Source organism: Cottoperca gobio, chromosome 14 (assembly GCF_900634415.1).
Source record: "Cottoperca gobio chromosome 14, fCotGob3.1, whole genome shotgun sequence".
Classification (NCBI taxonomy): Eukaryota; Metazoa; Chordata; class Actinopteri; order Perciformes; family Bovichtidae; genus Cottoperca; species Cottoperca gobio.
This window is the reverse complement of record NC_041368.1, coordinates 13,036,338-13,063,029: the sequence shown is the minus strand read 5'-3', so window position 1 is coordinate 13,063,029 and position 26,692 is coordinate 13,036,338. Positions and strand designations below refer to the sequence as shown.

General features: G+C 39.6%; 1 protein-coding gene across 2 annotated transcripts; it reads right to left on the bottom strand.

The window, feature by feature from the left end:
• Positions 1–7,226: 7,226 nt before the first annotated feature.
• Positions 7,227–23,272, bottom strand: kif4 (kinesin family member 4). Of its 2 annotated transcripts, none has more exons than XM_029448980.1 (31): positions 23,145–23,272; positions 21,738–21,870; positions 21,452–21,566; positions 20,592–20,782; positions 20,378–20,467; positions 20,059–20,225; positions 19,191–19,285; positions 18,948–19,067; positions 18,473–18,648; positions 18,289–18,350; positions 18,049–18,181; positions 16,917–16,975; positions 16,694–16,799; positions 16,394–16,489; positions 16,003–16,185; positions 15,360–15,463; positions 15,087–15,231; positions 14,694–14,804; positions 14,436–14,519; positions 14,141–14,242; positions 13,233–13,388; positions 13,001–13,098; positions 12,497–12,626; positions 12,221–12,391; positions 12,018–12,134; positions 11,845–11,922; positions 10,727–10,828; positions 10,325–10,492; positions 9,871–9,996; positions 8,729–8,839; positions 7,227–8,039 (listed from the first exon to the last, which is right to left on the bottom strand). In XM_029448980.1, the coding sequence occupies exons 2-31, from the start codon at positions 21,858–21,860 to the stop codon at positions 7,833–7,835; spliced, it is 3,726 nt and encodes a 1,241-aa protein (XP_029304840.1). In that variant the 5' UTR covers positions 21,861–21,870; positions 23,145–23,272; the 3' UTR covers positions 7,227–7,832. The 2 variants fall into 2 exon arrangements, with proteins under 2 accessions (XP_029304840.1, XP_029304839.1); XM_029448979.1 differs by having other exon boundaries at positions 23,030–23,244.
• Positions 23,273–26,692: the final 3,420 nt, after the last annotated feature.

Sequence of the window (26,692 nt, the reverse complement as noted above, 5' to 3'; positions counted from 1 at the left end):
GGGATAATTCACCACTTTTTATGTGGATGTCCAATCAGTGTTGATGGTAAATTTAGTCCATTGAATCAATACATTCCTCAGTGTGTGCTTCAGTGCCGTAGCTAGGCCTTTAGGTGGACTTCAATACCTCAAAAAGAGAAGGAATTCTTTGATGCTTCCACCTACAAGTGTCTGAAAGACAGATGGTGTGTTTAAGAGTGGATAGGCATTTTGTCTTAAAGCGCACCAGATTTATGCAAATGTATTTATTTTGGGCAAGGGGGACCTGTGTCCTATTAGAAATTGGTGTCAGTGTTTTCTCCAATCATTCAATGTTTTTATGATGATAAATTAAAGAAGAAAATATGTCTGTTGCTTTGTAGTTATTACCATCTCAGCTTCTTTCTTTTTTTCAACAGTAAGGGAAAACATTCTTATATTTTCAGCCCAGCCCCATGGGCTCACAGAGATTAGTAAAGTATACATTTAGTAAGAAACAATTATAAATTCACATCCAAATGAAAGAAACTGGGATTCCCGGCTCATGCTCCTTTTTGAAGAATAAAGTTTTCAAAATGAAAATATTTCACTTAATTGTCATTGTTATGGTATTTTTTATACTTTGATTGATTGATATATTTTTCACATTAGTGTTGAGAGTTGTGCCCCCTTCCCCTTACCAAAACCACACTGTTATATTATATCTAGCATCTTCATGTTGCTCAAAGTGCACCAGATGCAGACAATTCACTTTAAAATGTTAAACAAATTCTGCCCGGACCCCCCTAGAGGATGTGAAGTCCACCCTACTCCTAAGACATGTCAACATGACTAAGGCCAGGTAACATGGACCTGGTTAACATGACTAATATATTGACGACGCTACCAGCACAAAACACTACGGGTGTGTAGCGGCTTTGCTCAGTGAAAAACTCCCAGACTTACTTATCCATCATCATGCCACCTGAGTTCCTTTAATGGTGATTGTACTACCATGCAGGTGCACACAGCTCCACCTCACCTCTGGACTAAGCCCACCCAAACTTGAAAACCTAGCTACGCCCCTGGTGTGCTTTATTGACCAAGAAGGCTGAGTTCTCCTGCTCGCGGAGTTGTGCCCAAAGGGCCTACATGTCCCAGGATGCAATGCACAGCAAGCTTCTGATGCCTGGAGGGTCCCCATCAACATTATCCGTCTAGCACGGCTAATGAAGACGCAAAGTCTATCTGTTGCATTTCTTCCGCTGTATAACCTGGCTCGATAAATATGGCTGAATATCCGAGTCAGCCAAATCACTGTAACCTGTATCCTCGTCCATAACTTCCTGAACTCCTCCCTCAACAAACCTCCACACTCAAACCTCCTCTAAAAAAACTTTGCTCCACCCCCCCCAGGACCAAGCTCCGCACCATGGACGATCGGGCCTTCTGCTCAGCCGCTCCTCACCTGTGGAATTCCCTCCCAGAACACCTGAGGGCTCCACAGGCCACCGACTCCTTCAAGAAGGAACTAAAAACCTTTCTTTTCAAAAAAGCCTTTCCCTAAAATCATATGTCTGTTGTTGTTGTTGTTGTTGTTGTTGTTGTTGTTGTTGTTGTTGGGTCAATTGGGTTTTTAAAAATGGGTCTTTGGTTAAGATGCCTGAAATAAGGTCTGTGGTTAAAACAAGGTTTAGAGATTTTCAAATAAAATATATCAGCAAAAACCCCACTTGTAACTTTTGAAGTCTTAAAAGTGGCTAAATGAGAGTATTAAACAGTTGTCACACTGAACACTCCTCTGCCTTTACTTTAGTGGTGGTGATGTTGAAGTCACGCGACCGTGGTGTAGCTTGTTTATAGCCTAACGTTAGCTTTTTACTTATGAGGATTGCATTCACGCTTCAAAAGCCATGAAAAGTGTTGGGCACTCCGGTAGATCCCCTGGTAGAGCGGGCGGCTCATGTACCAAGGCCCTGTACCAAGAGTCCTTACTGCAGCGGCCTGGGTTAGAATCAGGTTCCTGTCCCTTTCCTGCATGTCATCCCCTCTCTCCCTCTTTCCTGTCTATCTTCAGCTGCACTGAATAATACAGCCTTTGTGTGAGGACACCTCATCCCTGTCAAACTGGACTGTTTGACACAGAGAGGCTCAGTAATGATCTACAATATGGATTTTCATAGAGCCATAAAAGATGCATTGCGACCTCTATCGCCCCTATTGGTGACCAGAATGCATTGCAACAGCAGGCCTCTGGCTCAGTGCCAGTCCTTTCTCCAGTCAGACACATTTCCATATAAGAAACTGTGTAGCTGACTGCAGAGATCCAGCACAACAGATAATAATACTGTAAGATGCTGCTGCGTGTCTGACATTTAATACTCTCCCCTCCTAAATCTTTAGACAGGGTTTTAAATGTTAGCTCCACTGTGCATGTGAAGGACTCGTTCTCTTTCTTCAAAATATTTCAGAAGGCCTTAACCTAAATTTCCCTCAGGATTTATAAAGTATATATCTATCTATCTAACAAAGCCTTTGCCTCCTCAGCGCTGAATGAGTTATTCTCATCCAATGGAGGCCTCTTATCTCCCCTTTATCCCACTATCAGAGATCTGATGAATATGTTCTGTATTCATGAAGGGAGCCTTCATAACTTATTTCCCAGAGGCCTGATGGCATCTCTCCCCTCTTGAACTCAATGTGCCCGTTTTCTGTGCTGCTTCACTTTCATGCAAGATCAATCTGAAACATGTTACTTGTGTTGTTGTTGTTGTTGTTGTTTACTGTTTTTGTTCACAAAGTTCCAAATGTTCTTTGCTTTTTATCAGAAGAATCAAACAATTTGTCCAGTCAAACAACACTGCTTTGTCTTGCGTTGTGTTCGGCCTGTGAAGCAGTCGTTACAGCCGTCCCGTGCTCAGAGCACCACGCTTGATCAGGTGAAAAGGTTTGGAGGGATCTGGAGAAGAATTGATTTAAAAAGCCATCATGGAGTACAGGCTGGGCAGTGAGAGCTGAATGTTAGAAATGTCCTATGATTGGGTGTATTATATTATATAACTTGTGCTGTGAGCCAGTAACAATCATATCAGCTGCCCCCATAACTGCTTGATAAATAACTCATTGTCCAATAACTGTTATTCAATTTTCTAGTTATGAAAGATTTAATGTTTAAGATTGCTTTTTATTATTTGAAAATGACCAAAAAGTGGACAAACAAGTTACAGCTGCTGCCGGTATTCAACAGTGTGCTCGAGTAGAGCTTCAGTAGTAGATTCTTTTTAACTGATGATTATTTTTCTAGAATGTTTGGTATTCAATTTGTAGAAAATTGTGAAAAATGTCAATCCCAGTTTCTCAAAGTCCAAGATCCTTAAAGGTCTTGTTCCGCCAGTCCAAAGCGATAAAGATATGTAGTTTAATATAGCTGTAGAAGCCGTTTGTTGCATTAATGTTGGCTTTTATTATTATTATTTGGTTTAAGCCCTGCAATATTATTTTGGACACTTGGTGGCGGTGATAAAATGCACTAGGCTGTCACTATATAAGGGTGCACAGGTGACAGGACACAGGTAGAGACAAGCGAACAGTTCTCACCACAGTGAGCGACCCAAACCGAACAGTGAGCGACCCGAACAGTAGAGTGAGAAAGCCGAATAGGACGGTGATCGACCTTCAACGGAACCAGCTACTCAACCGGAACAGTGACAGACTACAACGGTGACAGTGATAGACCCAAACAACGGCATCAACTATATTCTACAACCCAAACCCATACATACGACATAAGTTGTGGAGGTAGTGTGCATCAGGCATAGTGAGCCCAGGGGGAACATCTCCAGCGGCCCTCGGAGACCCTGCAACACCTTAAACAGATGCTGGAAGGTCCACAAGAAAAGAACTTTGTTGCGCTGCTAATATCACTGCAGTCCAAACCAAAGAGCTCGAAGGTGCTTCTGTTACTTGCAATGAGAGCTTCATCATGAATCATAAAACATCTTCTTTCCTTTTTTTTAAAGGTTAAATGTGATTGACTGATATTGGCTTGTTGAAGATACAAGTTGGTCACGATTGCAGTACAGAAATATCAAAGATTATTACCTGGAATTAATAAACAAGTTTATTATTCAACTCCATATTGTCTCAGTCGGTACATATCTTGGTCATAATTATTTAATAGTCAGTCTTTAATGGTCAGAGTGAAATTACCATCACATGTCCAACATCCCAAAGATGTTAAATAAAACCAAACAGAAGCAAATTATTAAACATTTGAGAAGCTGGAACCATTAAATGATAAGACAATGATACATTTAAAACATCTGATGTTAAATCAAAGTTCATTTGTACATTAATTGCACTATTTTATTCATCAGATTCTAAAAACAGCATGGAACATAAAGTGCTGCGGACTCCTGATCATGCATCAGGTAATACTTCTGTTCGGTCCAGTGCTCATCATCTTTACCTAAAGGAAATCTCAGACAGGGTTTGAAACAAACTGAGCTTCAGTTTAAATATAAACACAAAACATAGGAGACAGTGAAACATCATAACCAAAGAAACTCAACAGATCCAGTGCACAGGATCCTCAGGCTTTGTAGAAATGGACGGGACATTTAGAACATAAGCAGCAACACGGCTTTAAATAAAAATACCAAAAGACATTTTGTGATTTAACTATTTTATTGTTTATTTTTGGGGAAATGTGAGAGAGAAATGTGTGCCACACACACACACACACTACTAAAACCGCTCATTGAAAGTCAGTATGTCAATATCTTAATCCTACCAAAAGTGCACATTGTTTATTGTTTTTTATTATATATAGACACTACATAAGACAGTACACAAACTTCCACATCCAAGACATAACAAAATGAAGTACATTAACAGTCGCACAAATAACATAATTAAATTAACTACACAAACATGTGGGTAGGCTATGTAAGGAGATATACAAACATGTAGGCAGATATGAAAGGCTTCAATCCTTCTCCCAGCATAGGAACATTAATCATCTCCAAGTTGCTGACGCAGAGTGCCCTCTAGATCCACATGTTCCGGATAGTTAAGGAACGGGCCACATATTTTTTTAAATACTTCTTGTTTTCCTTTAATTGAACAAGTTATTTTCTCTAATGACACACATGCAGACAATTCTTTTAGCCATTTACCAATACTTGGACTGTTTACATGTTTCCATGAGAGTGCTATCATGCGTTTTGCCTGTAGCAGACAGAGATTTAAAAAGATTTGTTCTGTCTTCCTTATGTTGTGTTCTTTTGGGTAACACCCTAACAAATAAAGCCTGGGCTCCATGCTTAACTGCAATGATACAATCTCTTCTATCATACATTTAACCTCTTCCCAAAACGTTCTTATCTTGGTACACTCCCAAACACAATGGAAGAACGTTCCCTTGGGTTGTCCACATTTAAAACATAAGTCTGGGATGTTACCATTAAATTTGTTTAGCTTTTCTGGAGTAACATATGTACGCATTAGCCAGTTATATTGTAAGAGCTAAAGACGGGTATTCGCTGTTTGTGATTGCGCTTTCTTGCAGGCACCTTCCCACTCATCAATTCGTCTTCTTGCAAATCCTCCCTCCAATTTTTAAATTTTGCTTCGGAGGACTCAGATATAAGCAAGTTATAAAGTGCAGAAATTAAGTTTTCCCCCTACAGTCCTTTAATATTATCAGTGGTGGGCTGTCAGGGCCAGCAAGGCCTTCTCTGCTGGCCTAAACATCATCAGAATATACATTTAATTTTGATATATGTTTTCCACAAATATGTATTAAATTATTCCCCATAGTCTATTCTCTTCATTTCATAGCTTTCCTCTTGGTTGCGCTGCTTCCAGCCTCAGATGGAGATTTGGAGGGCTGGCCTTTATGTTAGAGCTTTTATCCAATCATATTTCAGCCATGATGTGTTGCCAGGGTCCACGAGATCTGCCCTGAGGCCTTCAGAATCAACAGTGCGGGCGCCTGTCGCTTAAAGTGAATGGAGACAAAACTGTGGCGTTAACCAATCAGATGTCGAGTTGGGGACACCGGGGCCAGCTAGCAGGCGTACGATAACGTCAGCACGTGCACGTCTTTTGATTGGATACGCACTATTGAGAGGCAGAGCTATCAAACTTTGAACGAGCTAATCTGTGTAGATTTCTACAAACTGTTTTTGTTCCTAATAGGGTTAGTGGTTGTTTTTGTAAGTTTCTTAAGACTAGTTGAGTACAAACACATGGGAAGAGGTAGCTCTAAAAAGTGGCACTCCATCTCTCTCCAGGCAGGGAGGTTGTCGTTTGCAAAATAAAACATAGTAGTCCTTAACTGACTTAACTAACTTGAGTATGACACGCAAGGCCCCCCCCCCTCTATCATAGGGCATGTACAGGTGGGTTAATTAAGCGCAAGCGGACTGGTTTGTTGTTCGGAGGAGATGGACATCTTCCATCTATCAATTGTGCTGGTAATTGACTCCATAATAGGATCGTGATTAGAATTCACCACATCTGTTATATTGGGCACTATTTTTACACCCAAATGTGTAAAATTATCTGCAACTTTAAACTGGGAGACTGATGCAGTCGGATTACTTCTCTCTTTGGAATTTAATAACATTATGGAAGATTTGGAATGATTCATTTTGTAACTGGAAAATTCACCAAATGTTCCTATCACTTCTAATAATACTGGAATTGATCTCTCCAACTCCCTGAGAAACACTATGACGTCATCAGCATATAAAGCTAAGCGGTGGTCTGTTTGACCTATAGTTATACCAGAGATCTTTGGATGAGACCGAACAGCTATGGCCAGCGGGTCTATTGCCATTATAAACAAAAGTGACACCTCTGACGGCACCCCTTGTGGATCTTAATTTGTTTCGAGGTTGTATTATTTGTAATTTTAATGCGCCACGCTAATATCTTTCCAGGCTTCTCTCCTTGGTCGTAAAATGTTAGTTTGAGTCTTAGTAGACTTGCCACTGCTTTAGAAGCTGAGAGTTCATTATACGGTGACCTCAGTACGAGCAGTTCTTGTTGTACTTTGGGGCAGGGTTTCTGAAAGGCCTCACTCTCCAGGGTTTTTATTTTTGATTCCAACCTTTCAACCGTCTTTCCCGTGGAATAGAAACGATGGGTTGACATAAAACGTGGGTAAAATGAGGATTTAAGACAGAAATTGGCGCCGCACTGATAGCTGCGTCTTCCCAGCGACGTTTAGATTAGCATAATATAAAAGCCGTGTTCACATGTTTTAAAGATTCATTTTTTTTAATGAAATGTCTAAAAAGCTTTCCACTACAAATCAGCTGGCACTAAAAAACAAACCGTGAAACATTAATTCATAACAGATTAATTATTTACCATCAACTTATACTGAAATATTAATAACTGGAACACGTTCAGACGAAAAGAAAAACAGTTTGTGCCTTAAAAACAAGATGTGACAGTAAGACTTTATTCAGCTCTAACAGTAAAATCACAGTGAAAAAGGTGGATCCCCAAGACGACGTGTTATCATAATGTGCTGAATAGTACTCAGTAAAACTGCGACTGTAAATTAGTAGACTACTGATTTTTACAAATAAGCAAAGTAAATGTAGTCTTACTTTATAGGAAATATCTAACACGTTAAACTAACTTATTATGTACAGGTTTCATTGATCATCTCATTGTGAATTCCAGTAAAAAGACTCTGTGCTATTCAGTCCTTTTGTTACCCTACACACAAAACAAAGTGTCTTAGAATCAACAGCTACTTTCATGTTACATATAAAAAACAGACTGACAAAACATTGAAACCACACACACACATATGGACACTTAGGGTAAAGAAGCCCTACCCTGCTCTGTTCTGATTAAGATTCCTCTCTGATCGGAGCGCATCCGGAGAAGAAACTGTTCTGGAAACTGGTCAGGATCCGTTTCTTCTTCTTGAGGAAGCTGGCTGTTGTTCTGTCCTCACCATTATCCTCCTCCTCCTCGTCTTCCTCTGCAAAGGAAGGTTTCCTGACCAACGCCAGGTCTGCAGTGCCGTGTCCCATGTCTCCGATTTCTTTCAGCACCTGAAATAGCGTGAATGTGTATATCATTAGTATGTTCTGCATTACGTCCTGTAAAGTTCCAGCGGCAACAAGCCTCACCGGCCAAAATACAGTATTTATGAACTAGAAAAGTGCACTCTCCACCAGGTGAGTCTCCCTCTCTGCTCCCATACAAACAGCTCAATTGTCCCTCTCTGCTAGTCAAGATGGAGGAGACTATAACAAAAACATAATTTTTCTCATTTGTGAGACGCAACAAAGGCCAAAATGTGATCTGCAACAGACGAGGTAAGGCTGGTTTTTAGCCTAGTCGATTGTTGGAAATGCCTTTTGCTACAGAAGCAGCGGTTAAACACTTGAGGCCCGGTCGGGTGAGCGCAGTGAGGAGTCGATGAGGTAATAAAACAGTCAATAAAATAAGTTTTGTAGTGTGAACAGTGTGTATCACTGCAACCACGAGGTCTTGGAGCATAAATATATAAGCACAAAAAGCATGTGGCTGATAGGTCCAGTAGTGTGCAGGATTAGCTGCGGTCAGACAGACGACGCACATCCTCTCCCCCACAGATGGCTGCGATAATGAATCCCAAACTGGTCAAATGTATCCACGTGGATCTTTCACTAAGTGTTGATCGTAACATCATTCTCAGGGCCTCCGCATGGAGGATCATTCCTTGTATTACTACGTCATCTGACGGAGCCAGCTTTACCTTCTTAGTGGGTGTACAAGACGGCGGCTTGAAGAATGTGGAGTTGTCTGGGCTGACGGCTGTGGGATCCTGAAGAGAGTCTCTGGAAACACCTTCTGTCTGACTCCCATCCTGAAATGAGTAAAAAGTATCAAACTGAGAACAACGCTCATTGTTCTGCGTTGTACTTTCATTAAAGCAGACAATATTTCCAACAAAGCTAATCAGGGTATTTGTCAATAAAAGTTCAATCTGACTGGACAGAAGAAACACGTCTGTGGCAATAAATAAACAGTTACATAATAATCTGTTAAAATGACTACATTTCACTGCCTGTGCCGTGTAGATGTTATTGACATCTAGCTGTTATTGTACACCTGTGATGAGAAAGAGGAACCAAACAAATATATCTACATTTAACAATATCTTCCAACTTCTATGAATTGACTGGTTGGTGTAATGTAAGTGGTGTTAAATCTATTTATAGTGTAATAATAAATAAATGTATCTATAATGTAATAATCAATCAATCTATTTATATTATTCATAACTATATTTTCAACTAAGAACTAAGAATCTTCAATACCTTATCACCAATCCAACGTTTTATTATTTCTATTTATTTTATCAAATGCATCAATCCACACCGAATCTGAGACCGCATTTGTGTGTGTGTGTGTGTGTGTGTGTGTGTGTGTGTGTGTGTGTGTGTGTAATTTCTGTCAAATGTTGTATTTGTACTATGTTGTTTATCCTGTACACACGACATCTATTGCACGTCTGTCCGTCCTGGGAGAGGGATCCCTCCTCAGTTGCTCTCATGAGGTTTCTTCCATTTTTCCCCCTTTAATTATGGGGTTTCTTTTAGGAAGTTTTTCCTTGTGCGATGCGAGGGTCTAAGGACAGAGGGTGTCGTAACCTGTACAGTCTGTAAAGCCCACTGAGACAAATGTAGAATTTGTGATATTGAGCTGTATAAATAAATTTGATTTATTCAATCATTTAATTTTATCCTACCATGTCAAAATGTCTGCAGGGAAAGACTTGCAGATGTTTCAGCAGTCATTGATTATCAACAGTCTGACATACAAACACGAAAACAGAATATTGATGTATGAAATATGGTCACGATATTAGAGAAAGGGAATCATTGGATAATTTACCTCAGCAAGCACCTGGTTATCCATATTTCGACACTTCTCATGATCACAATGGCAGTTCTCTCCGCATGTCATCTTCCCTTTGCGGCACCTGCAGCACCTGTTGCTGCAGCGACCTTTACATGCACACTAAAAAAAAAGAAGAGAGAAATCATGACATTTACATCATAAGTACCCAAACTATCGGGATCCTAAAATGTAATACATACAGAATAAGTATGCAGGTTCATTGCTACCAGAGATTACCAAAATGAGATGAGAACAACTTTTGCTTAAAACTCAACTAAACAAAAAGCTGATGTGGCCGAAACTACTCGGCTGTGAGATTTCATTAGCAGGCTGATTTAATATCCTGTTCTCCCCCTTCATGATCTTTCAGTCAGTGTCTGAAGAGTTTACTGCATTCATACACAAATGAACATCTTAAAAAGGAAGCTAATCCTAATCCCAGCCTTACCCCGTTTGCTTTTGGTTTCTTTGAGTTTCTGCGTCCCTTCTCAAGTTTCCCAGGACGCCAATCGTCCACTTCCTGCTCATTCTCATCCTCACTGGCAGACATCAGCTCTTCCATGTTGATGGTCACATTTTGCGGTACTTTGGCTGTGGTGAAGCGCTTCCCTTTAGGCTTTTGTTGGTGGTGAACACAAAGGACAATCAACACACTCACATCTCGTCTTATATCAAAGATATTGTTCACGGAATGATTAATGCTTTCTTTCTGTTCAAACACTGGTTCTGACTAAAAACCTTTGTACGGGCACTGACCAGGGGGAGAGAACCTACATTAAAAACTGAAGTAACAAGTGTATTAAAAACAAAAAAACAAAAACCGGAAGGTAGAATATCTGCCATAACTTACCTTTGGAGGAACGTACTCAAACGAGTCATCTGGGTTCTTTTCATTGTTGGTCGTTGGGACAAGGATTTTCTTTCCACTCGTCAGGTGGAGCAATGAGAGTTTCTGTGGAAGAAAAAACAAAAACATAGTTTAGACATTTGGGTTTGAGCCAATCACACACTTGATTTGAAATCAGAATAACTTTTATTGCCATGTAGCTTTTCACCTACAAGGAATTTGCTGTGGTTTAGTTGGTGCATAAAAAAATAAAAAAATTACAATATACAAAATTTAGACAGTAGAGACGATGTACTATATAAGGACAGCCGGCTGAGCATTACGTTAAAGTAACGTGTAGAAGGGGGGGATGGAGGGACAGTGTCAGTAAGGGTGTCTGGCCTTGGTGATGAGGCCAACTGCAGAGGGGAAGAAGCTGTTCTTATGGCGTGAGGTTTTGGTCCTGATGGTCCTGAATTTGAGGTGGGACAGGACAAGGCGCTCAAAGGACTTCATTACCACGGAGGTCAGGGCGATGGGTCTGTAGTCATTTAGTCCTGTGATCCTTGTATTTTTAGGGGAGAGGGATAATGGTGGAGGCCTTGATGATTTGTCGACCGATCGTCCAGCCTCGTTTGTACCCTCGCTGAGTACCGTAGTGCGGCCCTCTGCTAGCTACGAGCAGAAAGGCGTATATGCTCAATGCGTTGTTCTTTGCAGTATTCTCCGAAACGCGTACAAACAAAACATTCTGTGAAAAGGAAGAACGCAATTTCATGGATACATATATTTAAAAATGGCCTTTATTCAATCCCTGCAGAGAAGTCAAGCGTTGGGAACAACAAATGTATTTTAGAGAAACGAAGGTTAAAATGTTGAATATCCAACTTTACTCAAATGTAGATTTTTAAAGGCTTCCTGTTTTTAAAGCACTTTGTGGCAGTCCTGTCTGCACACGCAGCAGCCGGCTAGTTACACAAATGTGGAGCGACACAGCGTCTACTTGGGGGGGCCTTTCCACTTTACGCATAATATGTGATGACTACGGCGAGCATTAACGAGGCTTTACAGTCAACCGAAAAATCAGTAGTGTATTGTATTCATCTTAATTAATTCAACTCAACATAAAATGATACAGCTACCTGTTTGTATTGCTCGTTCTGCTCCAGCAGTGTCTGGTTCTGCCCACTCAATTCTCGTAGCTTTTCAAGCTCTTCTTCCTAAAAAAGATGTTACAAATAAACATTTGATTAACTTTGTTTCTCCTAAAAACTAGGAGAAAAGCAGAGTCAAAGTATAATCAAACACTCTTCACCTGAACTTCAAGGCGCTGGAGAAGCTCCTTCTCCTTCTCTCTCTCCTCATCTTTCTGCCTTGTTTTGGCTTCTTCAGATGTGGTTTGGTTCTGTAGCTGGTTAAGGAGGTAAAGCACCTGTAGAAAGGAAGAAAAATAAATAGATATAGAGAACAGATCGAAGAAGTATGTAAAGTATGAATACGAGTAAAAGGTATGAGCACCTTCTCTTGATGCCTCTGCTCTAGTTCCACCAACTGCAGCTGGTGCTCCATGTCCATGGTGGACATCACATTTCTCTCTTCTGCCAGCATCTTGCTCAAATCTTGTGCATTTACCAACTCCTGTTTGTGCTCGCTCTCCAGCTTGCCACTGGCTGTTTTAGCAGACACCACCTAAATTAAAAAAAAGAGAAAATTGATCGAAAAACACAAATGTCAACAAATTAATATACCATCACTAATTTGTGAATATAAAATAATGCGTTAGCATTTGCTTACCTCAGACATGAGGAGTTTAAGGGCACACTTAGCATCGACTATGCTTGTGATGCTATCGAAGCGCTGTTTCATACGACCCTCGCCGTCTGCCACAAGAACTTTCTGCTGAAGGTCAGCTATCTGGGCATTCCTGTGAAAATATAAACAACTCACTAACGCACAAAATCAATTCAGTGTTTCCTGTGGATATTTTTAGTGCCGTCCTCGACTAAAGAAACTCTTAGTCCATTAACACTTATACGATTTTGCAGAATCATGCAAAAGCACAACTTTAAATCTTGAGTTAACTGCAGATTTCCTTCTTGAAAATGAAAAGGTCACAAAATCTTTACAGCAATCACATGAAAAAAAAGAGCAGTAAAAGTTATTGTTGTGTTTGTATGTCGTGTAGATGCGTAGCATAATGGCTCAGCAATTGATAGGACGGGAGGCAGAGTACGATACATGCTGGTCATCTTCTGAATCCGGTAAATGATCGTGACTGTGTAGCTTTGTCAGACTCACCTGAGGACTATCTCCGTCTCCAGGTTCTCCACCTGTTTGGTCAGAGGTGTTTCCAGCGCCCCCTGGGTCTCCAGCTCAGAGATGAGCAATGTCCGACGCTGCATGGAAGGCAAAAAGATCGATTCTTGTAATATATCTACTTTGCTGGAGCACTGGAAGTCTCACTGACTCTCAATTGTGTGCATTCTTCGCACAAGTGTGAACGCTTGACAGTAGAGAATTTAAGTCTCACCCTGATTTTGGCAGCGGGTCGGTCCCCTGCCTCGATCTGCTGCTTGAGATGGTTTATCTCCTGAGCCAAGACCTTTCTGTCCTCCAGCAGATCATTGAGGTGGCGCCGGGCCTCCTCTGTGCTCACCATCACTTCCACTTCATTGAGAAGCCACGCCTGATCGCATAGATACAAATCGCAGAGTTAAGGCAGCAGCATTCTCATCGTCTAATGGGGGTCCATTAGGGTTTATTAACATATGGACAACAATACTGTACTCTTCTAAAATCAGACATCGTATTCTCAAAATACAAGTCAATATTTTTGATTGTGCAGAAACATTTCAAAGCTTTTCAACTTCTCAAATCAGTAATGATTACAAATGTGGAATTTTAAGGGCCGGTTTGTAGCGGATATTGGTGACTGCAACTAAACATTCTTACAGAATATTCAGATTTCTGAAACAGGACAGACGAGCAGAAACTGAAGGAACAATATTAAGCAACAAACCGCTCAAGTTTAAGCCCCCAGACCCCTTTTTATGGCCATCACACATTCCTGACCAGACACACGGAGACAACTTGAAACAAAGAAACTGATGTTGAACGCAAAATCAAATGTACTTTAATTGATTATTGGTTTTATTTATGTTTTATTAATAGGACATTTTGCTTTAACGCATCAACTCTCCTCCACGGCCTTCTCCTCTTCTCCACATGTGAGGACCCCTGAAGCTCATCCATACTGACCTGCATTGATTTTATGATATTTCACTCATGTCCTTTGCATATAGACGTATATATGCACATGTATTAGTGTTGCCATAGGAACACAGGTTGGCATCTGTGATAATGCAATAAGGTCTTAGTAGTAGACCAAATACAAGTCTTTGTGAGTGCAGAGAAGTCATAGGAACCACGTTTTACTACCTTAACTCTTGCAGAAGCTCCCTCCATTCCTCTGTTGCGTTTATCTGCCACCTCACTTCTCTTCTGTAGCGCATCTTTCAACCGCTTGTTTGCAGCCGCAGCCTGTAGGGAAAAACTTGCGATAAGCCGGTCTAAATAATATCCAGTTACATTTCATTTTAACAGTCTGACATCAGACTGGATTGCTTGCAGAAATTGAGAAACAAAGTAAGTAGTATTTGCTACTTTATAGATGTTGAACATATTAAATCCAGCACACTACTTGCAGATCTCATAAATGAAGTTTAGGCCTCACCTCCTCAGTTTTACGACGCAGAACATTGGCTTGTTTCTGGAAATCCCTTTCAAGTTTAAGCAACTCATACTGGCGTTTACGATCCTGTAAAAACAGATAAAACCCAATAAACTGTGGCGTCAAGAAACCTAAATTAATAAGGATAAAAGGATTTAGCAGCATGATTTCATGAACAGAATGTAGGTGAAAGAAAATGTCCATGCAGTGAAGAGTTTGATCTCCACACACACACAGACACACAGACACACAGACACACACCTTCTCCTTTAGCTGCAGCACCTCCTTGTCCTTAATGCTCTTCCACTGTCTGAATTTGTCAGAGTCCTCTCTCATCTGCCTCATCAGCTGTGTACGCTGGTTCTTCATAGCCTGTGAGAACACAGTGTTACTGGGCTTGGAAGTGTCATCTGGGGCTTACACGCGTTACAAGTCAGATCTAATTATCAGCAACGCTCTATGCAACTCAGTGCACATGATGCTGCCGTGTGATAAAAGTAGAAAAATCATTATTTTCTGTTTTTGATCTTTACAAGGAGTTTTACCACCCAACAATGTTCTATGCGTGTACATGTTTTAGATAATTGAGATGACCTTTTGACTCAAGAGTGGTTGTCTTGGTTCTGTAATAATAATAAAGAAATGCCTGATTACCTGTATCTCCTGTATGAGATTGCCAACTTTCTTAACGGAGGTCTCTTTGAGTTTCAGCATTTTGGATTGGTCAATAAGTTTCTTCTTCATGTCGACGAGCTGGCCTTCAAGCTCCTGCAGTCTCTTCCTCCGCTGCTCACTGAGCCTAGAAGAAGGTGAAGCAGGAAGTAAAAAGGGGAAGGCTTATGAGGTTACTTTACTTTTAGGTCAAATTAGTAATATTTTTTGCCATGAAGTTACAGGCACAACCAAAAAGAACTACAGAGTTCATACTTAGCATGGTTAGTGTCTTTCTTTGCAGACTGAAGGGCGAGAACGAGTTCCTCTTTCTCCTTCTGCAGAGAATCCACTGATGTCTGAAGACTGTGAACATTTTCCTGTAGGACAGAATGCCAAGAAGATTAAAACATGTCCATTATTTCTGAACAATTGAAAAATATGGCTCATAATTAATATAAAATCACACAAAGACTCTGCTTTACAACACACAATATATGTGTTCTGCCACTCGGGGTCTCTTAATCAAAACAATAACAAGAGAGGAGTTTGGTGGCATTGTGAAGCAGCGAGGGATCATTGGAGTTTTTGTCTTCACTAGCATTGCCATCAGCTTCTCCAGGTGAGGGTTCCTTCAGAGTTCATAAGGCTATTTATGCACTAAGCCCCTTTGAGTGATGCAATCGTACCTGTATGGTTTGATTAAAAAGATTCTCTTGCAACTTGACCCTGCACACATGTTCAGTTTCATGTGGAAAAATGTCAAATCACTGAATCCAAAGATGCTATAACTTCTGTGTCATTGTAACTTTAACTAAAAGCATTTGCCCCTTTTAAATGCTCTCACGTGAGCAAATAACATGTTTATTTAAACAACCTAAATATAAGTATTTTAAAAATAGATAGAAAATCCTCTTACCTGGTGCTGTAATTGCATTGGCTCCAGCTTGGTGTCATTCTGGCACATTTTCCTCACAAAAGCTTCCTTCAAGCTCAACACTTTGTTCAGCTCTATCAGTTCCTTGGAGAGCTGGGCCTGCCGCAGTGCATGGTGGGTAGTAAAGCCCTCCGGAGAGTCCTTACCAACAATGCCAGTGACATCCTGTTTAATGTGTTGGAGGTGGGGAATATCTTCATTTACATTTGGTTCAGATGGGAGGATTGATCAATAAATGTAAAAACTGAAAAGCATTATCAGAGCACACACACACACACACACACACACACACACACACACACACACACACACACACACACACACACAAAATTGTCTTATGTAAACATTAAGAGAACAAAAGTGTCAAAAGTACCGATTCATCATTTTTACTGCCATTCCCGGACACCTCGGTTCCATCCTCTCCTGCAGCCATCGCATCGATGGAGGCGGCGATGCCAACACTCTCATTCTTAGAAAAACCAACAAACAGCAAACCATGTAATTCAGTATGATGAACATTCACTCAACAATGCTGGATACAAATGAGTTAATTAAGAATATTTTTAATGAATACATTTAGCCTATAAAAGTTTCTATAATGTTAAATGCAAATTTCAGCATTACTACACACGGATATCTTTTGGAGGATTATAATGTAGGATGACTTGTGTACCTTGAGCTCCAAGATGATGTCTTGCAGGTTCCTCATCACCTCTACGTTCTCCTTCAACTCCTGGTCCTCCAGTGTCTCCAACACTTTCTCAAGATCCACTGTGCAGCTGAAACCATGAACAAAAGTGACAACGGTCATTAAAAAACAACAACAAAGCTTTAAACAAGAATAGCTCAAGTATTAGACCCGTCCTGAAGCTCTCCTGGCTTCTTAGTGAACTCACGCTGCATGGTCCCGCAGTTGTTCCATTCTGCTCTGCAGTTTCTCATTTTCCTGTTCGGTCTGTAAAATAAAGTAAACACAATGTGATAAACATGATGGATGACAATGCAAAACAGCAAAAGGTCAAAGAAAGGACATCGAAAAAGATAAACTTGTGTAAAAATCTTTATTTTACTTCTATGACAATTTAAATTCACTTGGCTTTTATCTACTCATTAGGTACAAACCCTAGACTACAGTGTATATAAAGATGGGCAACAAAACATCTGGATCGCCCCCTGCTGGCTGGCTGCAGTATAGGTCATAACGTCATGATTGACAGCTGCTCTGACTGATGTGGTACATATAGCAGGAACTGGGGCTAAATGATTTAGGAAAAATGGCTGATGGCTATTTTTGACTGATATTGCGATAGGATTCAAGAGGAGGGAGGGAATGATCATTTGTGCGTCATTATTCTCAATTTCATTGAAAATATATTATAATGGCGATGTGTTATATTTGTGAGGATCTGTAACAAAGATATTTTTCTTAAATCTGTAGAATACGATTTGTAGGTTGGGACATCTCTGCAGCAACTACACTTTATTCAGAAACAGATTTTATTTTATTTTTACAAATATTGCGCCTCCTGCCATTTTCGATAAAATACGATTAATTGTTCGGCCCCAGTAGGAGCGTTGAGGAGACGTAACTCCAACTTTCCATAAAGGTGATTGTCTGTTTCAAACATAGACTGTAACATTATATAAAAAGATCTTTACAGGAACATCTGTATGCAGAGATCTTTATGTACAGTCCATGGCTGGTACAGTCAGTAGCTTAGCAACAGTTCCACTAACAGTAGACAAGGAGATGAATCACAAGTCTGTCTAACAGAACAATGTGTCAATTTCATGATAAATGTATGTATAGCATATTACAGTTAGTTGTTGTGTCTTTCTAGCCAAGATGGCAACTCCCGTATCTGGATATTTTGTTTTCACTTTTGTACAGTGGAAGGAAGTAATGATGAGTTGTCCTTCAATATATAAAATCTATGGTACCAACAAACACATCATAACTCGTAGTAACAGTTTTCAATGATGACTTTCGGAGGAAGGATTAGTTAATGTTGTTACGGTCTGGCTCACCATGATGATTTTCTCGAACATGAAGGCAGTCTGTCCAGCTGCCTCACTCAGCTCCCTGCTTAGTTTATTGTTCTCATCCTGCAGAGAGCGATTCCTGTCCAACAGCTTGGTCACCTTCTCCGTTGACTCTGGCCTGAAACAAAGAGACTTAGTAATGGTTATTGGTCTTTTGTTATGGGTTATAGGTCCCCTGGGTGCAGTTATCTGACATCCTTTTATTGGTAACACTGTATGTCTTACCCAGAGAGCACTGGAGCTACTCCTCCACGGGCATGAAGTAGCATCACCTGCAGCTCCTGAACCTAAACAATCGTATGAATCAAGACATTAGATTTCTTACTTGTAAACAAGTATATGAACTGCATTTAACTTGCAGCATTATTACATAGAGATCTGATTGTGAGGTCAACCCCTATTACTGTACCTGTTGTTTCAAACGGTTCATCTCTGCAGCTCTGGGGTCAATGTTTACTATAGGTTTGTTTTTAATCTTGCGAGCTCTGTCAGCATATCGCAGCGTGTTGATGGTCTCCTCCATGTTTGAGTCTGCAGGACTGATGCACGCAATCATCAAAGTGTGGCTATTGCCTCCCAGAGCATCTGATAATGACAAACAGGAAACAATTCACAAAAGGTGCATTTAAATACCTGCCTGTTTTAATGTACGTTAACCAGTAATGGTGCCATTGTTGCATTAAACGAATAAGAAATAAAGCTATACACAGTTCCTGTTCAGCATGTATCAACATTACACAGCCAGTAAACAAAGCTATCAGTGGAGCAGAATGAAAAACCTTCCAATTAAACAATAAAAGCCAAAAGATTTGCAGGTGCTCAAAGTGAGGATGGTATCTGAGACTAATGACCACTAACTTTTGAACATCGAATTCAAAGCTTACCTTGAAGCAGGCGGGTGAGTTTGGAGTCTCTGTAAGGAACAAAGCTGCTTTTCTTGCTTTCATCCCCCAAGGCACTGATCACATTACCCAAAGACAAAAGGCCACGATTGATGCTGATGCCTGAAGAAATTAAATGGCATCAAAACAGAAACGCTGTTATTAACAACACAGAAATATTATACTACACTATACATCATGGGGAGAATTGTAAATAAAAACTATAGAAAAACACATTTTGTTTACCTTCCTTTAAACGATCTCCCTCCGCTTTGGTTTTCTTTTGCCTTTCTGAACCAGCCAAATCCACAAGGTGCAATTTTGAAACAACCGAGTCGGCTCTGCAACAAAAGATCACACAAATAGTCAACTAAGACTGATATGTGGTATCTTTATGAAAAACAGCAGCATAAACACAAAAATAAGGTCAAACCAGTTTTGGTAATAACTAAACAATATCTATTTGCCATAACACTACAACATGCAACCCTTCCTCTGGGCCTAACTGTCTAATGAGGAGGAAAGATAACTTATTCTAAAACTGGTTCCAGTTCATCCAAATCTGAAAATATAACTAAAAAAAACTGTTTTACAGAATAAATGTTACATTCAAATAATTAGGTCAAAAAAAGAAAAGAAAAAGACAGCCATACAGAATAAATGTAGCTGGTAGTACATTTATAATTTTAATTTTAAAAGGGAGCTGTGTAATGACTGGCCACCTGCTCCAAATAAATACAGGGCAGCATTTCACCTCTGCTGGGTCATTCAATCTAAATCTATAGTTATCAGTTATAAAAAAAAAAAAAAAAAAAAGGGAAAACGCCAACTAACAGCAGGGCATTAATACGCAACATTTGACCAAACTGCTGAAACTCTGGGAGCTAGTCAAAATAACACTGCCATCTTATAATCTTCATAACCCTAACCCCGGAACATGTATTCATACATATGCAGTGAAATACAAGATGCATTTCATTGTTTACCACAGCACAAAGCCGTCCGGGTTCATTGTGTGTGCGAGTCACTGTTAAAGCGTCACTCTGTGTAAACGGAAACATGATGCATGTTAAAAGGTGAAAGTGATTGTGTGAGAAAACACCATCAAACTGACTTGTCTGTCCCTCTGCGCTGCTCCAGTGTGATAGTGAAGATAGCATGCGAGCGTGAAGAAGCGGCGTTCATGGCAGTGGAACCCACGGTGCGAGCACAATTTCCAACCTCCAGGCAACAAACCATCTCTTGGGCAGAGAACACCTGCTTCTCTGTTAAACCCACGATCTGGAAAACGGGATATTTTCAATAAAAACAAAAGCACCGATTTAAAATGTGTCACCAAGGTATAGACTGAGGTTGATCTTTCCATCTACTCTAAGATTAAAAGAAATGCAACAACGTGTGCGTTCATTCTTGTAAACATGTGAGTCACTCACCTTAATGCCCTCTTTAGGGTCTTCTCTAATGCTGAGGCCAAGTTTATCTTTAGATGTACACAGTAAGTCCAATATGTCTTCATTATAGATCTACAAAAGGAATAATTATTTTAAAAAGACCATAGTGCAATGAAATAACATTTCTGAATGCCAAAGAAACACAATACATTTCTAAATGACATAAAAACGCAGTGTAAACAACACGTCCACCTACCTCCAGGTAAGATACAACCAGACACAATTCACAATCTGCCCTCTTCTCCCTTTCCTCAAAGATCCTTTTGATAACGCGTGGAATAACTCCGACTGAAGGATCCGTTTCTTGAGCTGATGTGTATGTTCCTCCCATGGAAAAAGTCTTCCCTGATCCCGTCTGTCCGTATGCAAGAACTGTGGCATGGTAGCCTACAAAAAGGACAATTCAGTGAGGATGCAAAATGATTCAAAAGACAAGAAAAGAGAGCAAAAAAAAGCTAATGGTCAGTGAAGCCCCCCACTGAAAGGTCTTACAGCAAAATCATTTATCGTGAAGGAGGGGGACAAAACGAAAGAGATAACTTTCTTACTGAATTCTATAGAAGCCGAGAACAGCCATGTTAGCTCGAGATAAAGCTCTTTTTCTTGTGACATCAGGAAAGAGATCATTCATCACGAGAACACAACTTTTCTTTTCTCAAGATCACAGGATCATTTCTGAGGGCTTGAAAAATGAGTGTCTGCTTCAACTGATTACATCTGACTTCAGCCTTCAGGGAGGATTCATAACTAAACAGGAAGTCTTACTAAGACTTACTTATTTATTCCCAACCGGGCTAGTCTTGAGGAGTGATCTGAATGTTACATCTAACGGAAGAACACACTGTATTCCTGCCTGTTTTAGACCTTGAAGTACAGTCTGATGTAATAATGGATACTCCTTGATCTGACATTTTCAGCTAAAATCAGTTGCTACAGTCGTCAAGATGCCATCTATGCATGCTGGCATGGCACTCCTGATCTCTGATAAACATCAAAAGAAATAAAGGCTGCTCTCTGCCTCCATAGAATTCAATGAATGTTAAAAGATATAGCTACCTTTGAAAAGCCCACACAATAAGGGGGACACAGTTGTATTGAAGACCTCTTCTTGTTCAGCAGTGGAATCAAACACGTAATCATAGGTGAACGCCTTCTCTGTGCCAACGATCACCTGAAAACAAACAACAATTTTGATACTTTAACACATACTACGTTGTGTAGTCGTCTTGGCTTTAAAGGGGGACAAGCTAACATTACATTAACGTGTATAACATGGTTGTGGTACAAAACATTACTCTGACAGAAAAAAAGTACATTTCTTAAATTGTTGTTGAGCACAGACCTGTGGCTCTCCAGGAACGAAAGTGAGACAGCACTGACATCCCTCGTTGATTTCTTTAGGTACCAACGGGCGGCATCGCAAGGCAACCCGCACTGGTATCCCCTTATCATCCTCATTTGTCATGATGCAAGACCTAGTAACAACACAAACAGAAGAGGTCCTCATAATGAAGCCAAGTAATAGCAGTCCAGTCTTGTGGCAAGATAAGTCATTAAAGAGTTTGAAAAGAGACTTGGGGATAACGTTGAAAAACAATAAGTGAAGCCACTCCAAATTAACAGTGTTCATAATGAATGCAATGGCAGATGTTGAGACAGTGATTCCTATCATCAAGATAAAGGGGATTCTTTTTAATGCGCTGCTATGGATGATGAAATGTCACTTGAACAGACATGTATTGCATGAAAACTGGAGGATGATTTAGAAATGAATTGCAGAAAAAAATCTAAACAACAATAGTTGGTGCTGACTTTCAACTTACCAACAAAAAGTAAATGTATTAAATCATGACATTACCATTTTGAAACATACTGATTTTGAGAAATGATGGTTGAATGTAATATGCATTAGTGAAAAATATGTACATTACTTCAACATCAATAAACATTAATAGACACAGACACAATGTGTTCTGAGAACACACCAGTGTCATTGGTTGAGTTTAAAACAGCTGGACACTCAATTACTTTACCCATTGAAAGCAATGTAAACTGTAAATGAATTCGAAGCGTAAGTATCTGCAAATGTGATGTGTTATATATGTTTTGTTTGTGTGTGAGACGATACATCCAAATCTGTTGTAATTGGGAGTAACGTTATGCCTCCCAGTGAGTCATTTCTCATGTCTCAGTAAATTCACCAAGGCTGTTGTCATGGCGTCCATGAGTTGGTCCATTATTCACCATCTATGTATACGAGAAGCAAGGTTGTCAAGCCTTCGTTCACACTGATCTAAGCCAAGCTGTGTAACGTTATAAGCAAGAGTTATTATTGACATTTACTTCTCAATCGATCGCTCTTCACGATACAAAAGCTAGTTGGCTACGACGTTAACTTGCTTAACTCACCATTTAAGAAGCGCTGCGACAGAAGCTACCAATGGTTATCAGTCGTTAGAGTGCTTTTCTTTTTAAATTCAATTGAAGACAATTCAATGGTCTTCAACCCAGCTGACGGATGATAATTAAGTTAAAGTTGGCATTAGTTGATTTCGACCTAACGTCACCGTTATTTAGCGAGTAAATTAACGTTAGCTAGTTGTTAGCAAGACGTTTACTTAAACGTTAACTCACCTTTTCTCCAGTGCCAACGTTTAAATATCACGAAACCTGCATTCAGCCTTTCTGTTTGGTAATGGTCAGCACTAATATAAAACACTCTTAATAAATCGTCTACTTCTGAATATACCTTGTAGCGGCTTATTTGATTAAGTTTTGTCCTGCTCTTTGAGATGGATGTTGTTACTGCCCGCCACTTTCAAACACTCAGCTCCTCCTCCTTCTTCTTCTTCTACTTGTAGTTTTACGGCAGAGTCAACGCAACACGGCAGCGTCACTGACCTCTACAGGATAAGAGAAAAAACACAGTATTTGTTAACATAGTACTTGCCTTAATCGTTCACCTTGATAATTTGTATTCTACAAACACGAAACACTCATGCGGCTCCAATTGATTTACTTATTTTCCCTCCCTCTTCGCTGTTATTGAACCTATACCTTCTTCACAGTCAAAATCAATACCTGATTTTCTTCCATTTTAAGTATTTTGGTGCTATATTTATTTAAAGGAGTGGGTGGTAAACAAATTCATCAAGACTTTGAGGTTCAAACACTCAAATGGGATCTGTTCACTGTAAAAACAAATCATCTTAAATGAGTCAGCATTCAAATGCTTGTGCCAATGAGCTGAACACATATCCAATGACGTGTTAATGATTATTTCATGAACTGAATGGCCATGGTTTGTGCGGTTGTGAGAGTGATAACATTTCAATAAATGTTATAGTAATAATAAAATGAACCAAATGAAAAAGAAATACATTTCTGTGTTTTAATTTTTTTTTTAAGTCCCATTTTCACCCACTTACTAAACATAAAAGGCAGGAGGTGAAACAAAGTTAGTCACTGCCAATGAAGGCAATTAGAAAATTCCTAGATGACCAATATTACAAAACAACAAACACAAAACAGTGTGTGTGTGTGTGTGTGTGTGTAAGGCAGAGTGAAGAGGGCCAGCATCAAAACCATGCTGCCCAGGCAGTCACGTGACTCAGTAATTGTATAAGATAAATATGCCATGTTAAGAAATAAAACGCTCTAGGGAGAGTTTCTTTTCTTGAGATGAGTGCAAATGAGGAGAATGAAAGGGCAGAAGGAAAGCTGAGTGGATGATATGACATTCCTCTTGATGAGATGAGTTTTCAGCCCTGATGGAAAATGGGGAGTGACTGTCTGTTCTGGCTGGAAAAGAAAGGACATTAGACTGGGAGCCAGAGGGGATGACAGCTGGGTCCAGATAAAGTTATGACAGCGTTTCTACAGGGAAGAGAGAGCGAAGCGGGTAATATAGTGCTAGAAGTCAGAGAATGGATCATCAGGGGATTTAATAAATGCACAGGAGAAACAAGCACTCCCGGCGCTCTTGTAACTGGGTCCTATGAAATACATGACCTCTATCAACCTTGTGACCACTGGGAACTGCAAGCACATTGGTAGCTTATCCTTCAGCTCAGCCTTCGTCCCTCCTGTGACAGATTCTGTTGAGCCAACACATTGAAGTCACATTTTCACATAATGAATTACCTATTGGAGTGATGCCCTTCATCATGTTGTAAAATGTTGAACAAGTCTTTTTGATGCCTGTTTTTGGCTTGTAGATCCATCATAATGATTATTTATCATTCATTAGTTAAGATTTAAAACAATGGAGGTAATAATACACAAGGTAGAAAGGATTGGGAGATATTTTATGCCAAAACACAGAGATTGGCCAACAGTAAATGATACTAATGTTTTGATATCCATGTATCACAGCAGGAGACTGAATAAGTAATCATTGGGTCATTGATAATGAAACTTATTACATATATATATGTTACATATATATATATGTCCTAATATACTGTAGCCATTATCAGGGTTAATGGATTAATGGATGAACATCCCAGATTACATTTGTTTTTTAATGATGATTTATGGATAATTAAGTTTTTATTCCTTTTTATGAACGTTGAAAATGGAAGATGAACATTTTGAGTAAGTGCTCCTCCTGCTTTACAAGAAGAAAGTGCTCCATGTGGCCTTTGATTAAAAAACAGCAGCAACAAAAACCTCAGAGACAGCGTCCCACATGTTGTAGAATACACACAGTACTGTAGTGTGTGCCAGTACTGTTTTTGTAGTAGTTCTTTTGATTTGACCAATTGTAAATGCTGAATATGCTAAATGCATTTTACTTGCCCTGAAAATTAAAAAGATAATTTGTGGAACTGTGTCCATTTGTTTTTTGAATAAGGTGCAATATTTTTAATGTTTGATTTTGAAATGATCAAAAGTATTCAGTTTAGGTAACATTGTTTTTATCATTACTAATTAAAAAACAAACATGTAATTTGTATTCTGTAACTGACTACATTTCAAAGTAATCTGACCCAACCCTGGTCATTATATGCCATGCGATATGAAAAGATATCGGTTATATAATATTTCCTTCAGTCCTATTCAAATACATTTCTATTCAAACAGGGGTGTAATGTTATTTAGTATTTTCTGACTTTTTGAATAACCTGTGAAGTTTTACTAAACATGCTCTTTATTTGAATCATCATGAGTACGGCTCACTCTCTGTCTTCAGCTACCCTACACATAGACTCAGAGGCGAGTGAGTTCTGCTGCTACGGGAAATTCCACCACAAGGCCTAATAACAACATGCCAGATTGTCCCTGCTCCTAAAAATAGGACAAACAGTGAATGAATGGAACAAACCAGTCTATTCTCCCCATGCATATTCACTACTTGATGATTGTGCATGTGGATATTCTTAAATAAAGATTAAAATGGCAACAATATTGCTCTCAACTCAGCCGATTGGGCTATTAAAGCCACCGTGACCTCGAACAGCCGTGGAAACTCTAATACTGTAGCTGAAAAGGGAGGAAATTCAGCCTGTTTCCCTCTTTCCTGTTGTAGTTACAAAAAATAATCTGAGCAGGGTGGCTCACATTGTAATCATCCATGCCTAAAATCCAATGGTTGCAAGAATGGGTTTTGAAAAGGATCAAATCTGCTCAGCTGCTCAAGCAATGTGTACTACCAGTTTCATGCTCTACTAAGCCCAACGTCCAATTAACTGTGGAAAATGAAACATATGATAGAAGAATTGCAATCTAAGTAACAGCTACAATAGTTTACAGTGCTGAATGTGACAATACAATCATATTGTATTGCATCATATGACTGATGACACAACATTTTCCAAATCTGTTGAATTATATTCTAATGCAAGTCTTGGCAGTTTTTGTTATCATAAAAATTAATAAATTGGATTTATATTGATGTATTCATTTGCAGTTTCAATAATTTCAAAACAACCTGCACAGATTGGGAAAGTCATATGAGTGTTGACCCCAGCAGCATTTAGCCTGTATCAATATAAATGGCAAAGACGGGGTGCAATGATTTTAAGGGCTTGGATTTCATTTGTCTTATAAATTGCCTAACCCAAAGTTAGTCGAAAAATAATTAAATCCACATAAGACAATCAGTTGATTCACTTTCTAACAAAGTTCAACAGAAAACATTTGGGGAAGCCATTCATGCAGGAAAATGATGGCTACACCCAAACACTCGCTTAAACTAGAGGTTTTTTTTTAGCCTAATATGTACTTTAGTTTGCCCGCGGAGGCCTGTTATGGGGCAAATGTTCAGTCAATATCCACAAGAGCCAACAATAATTA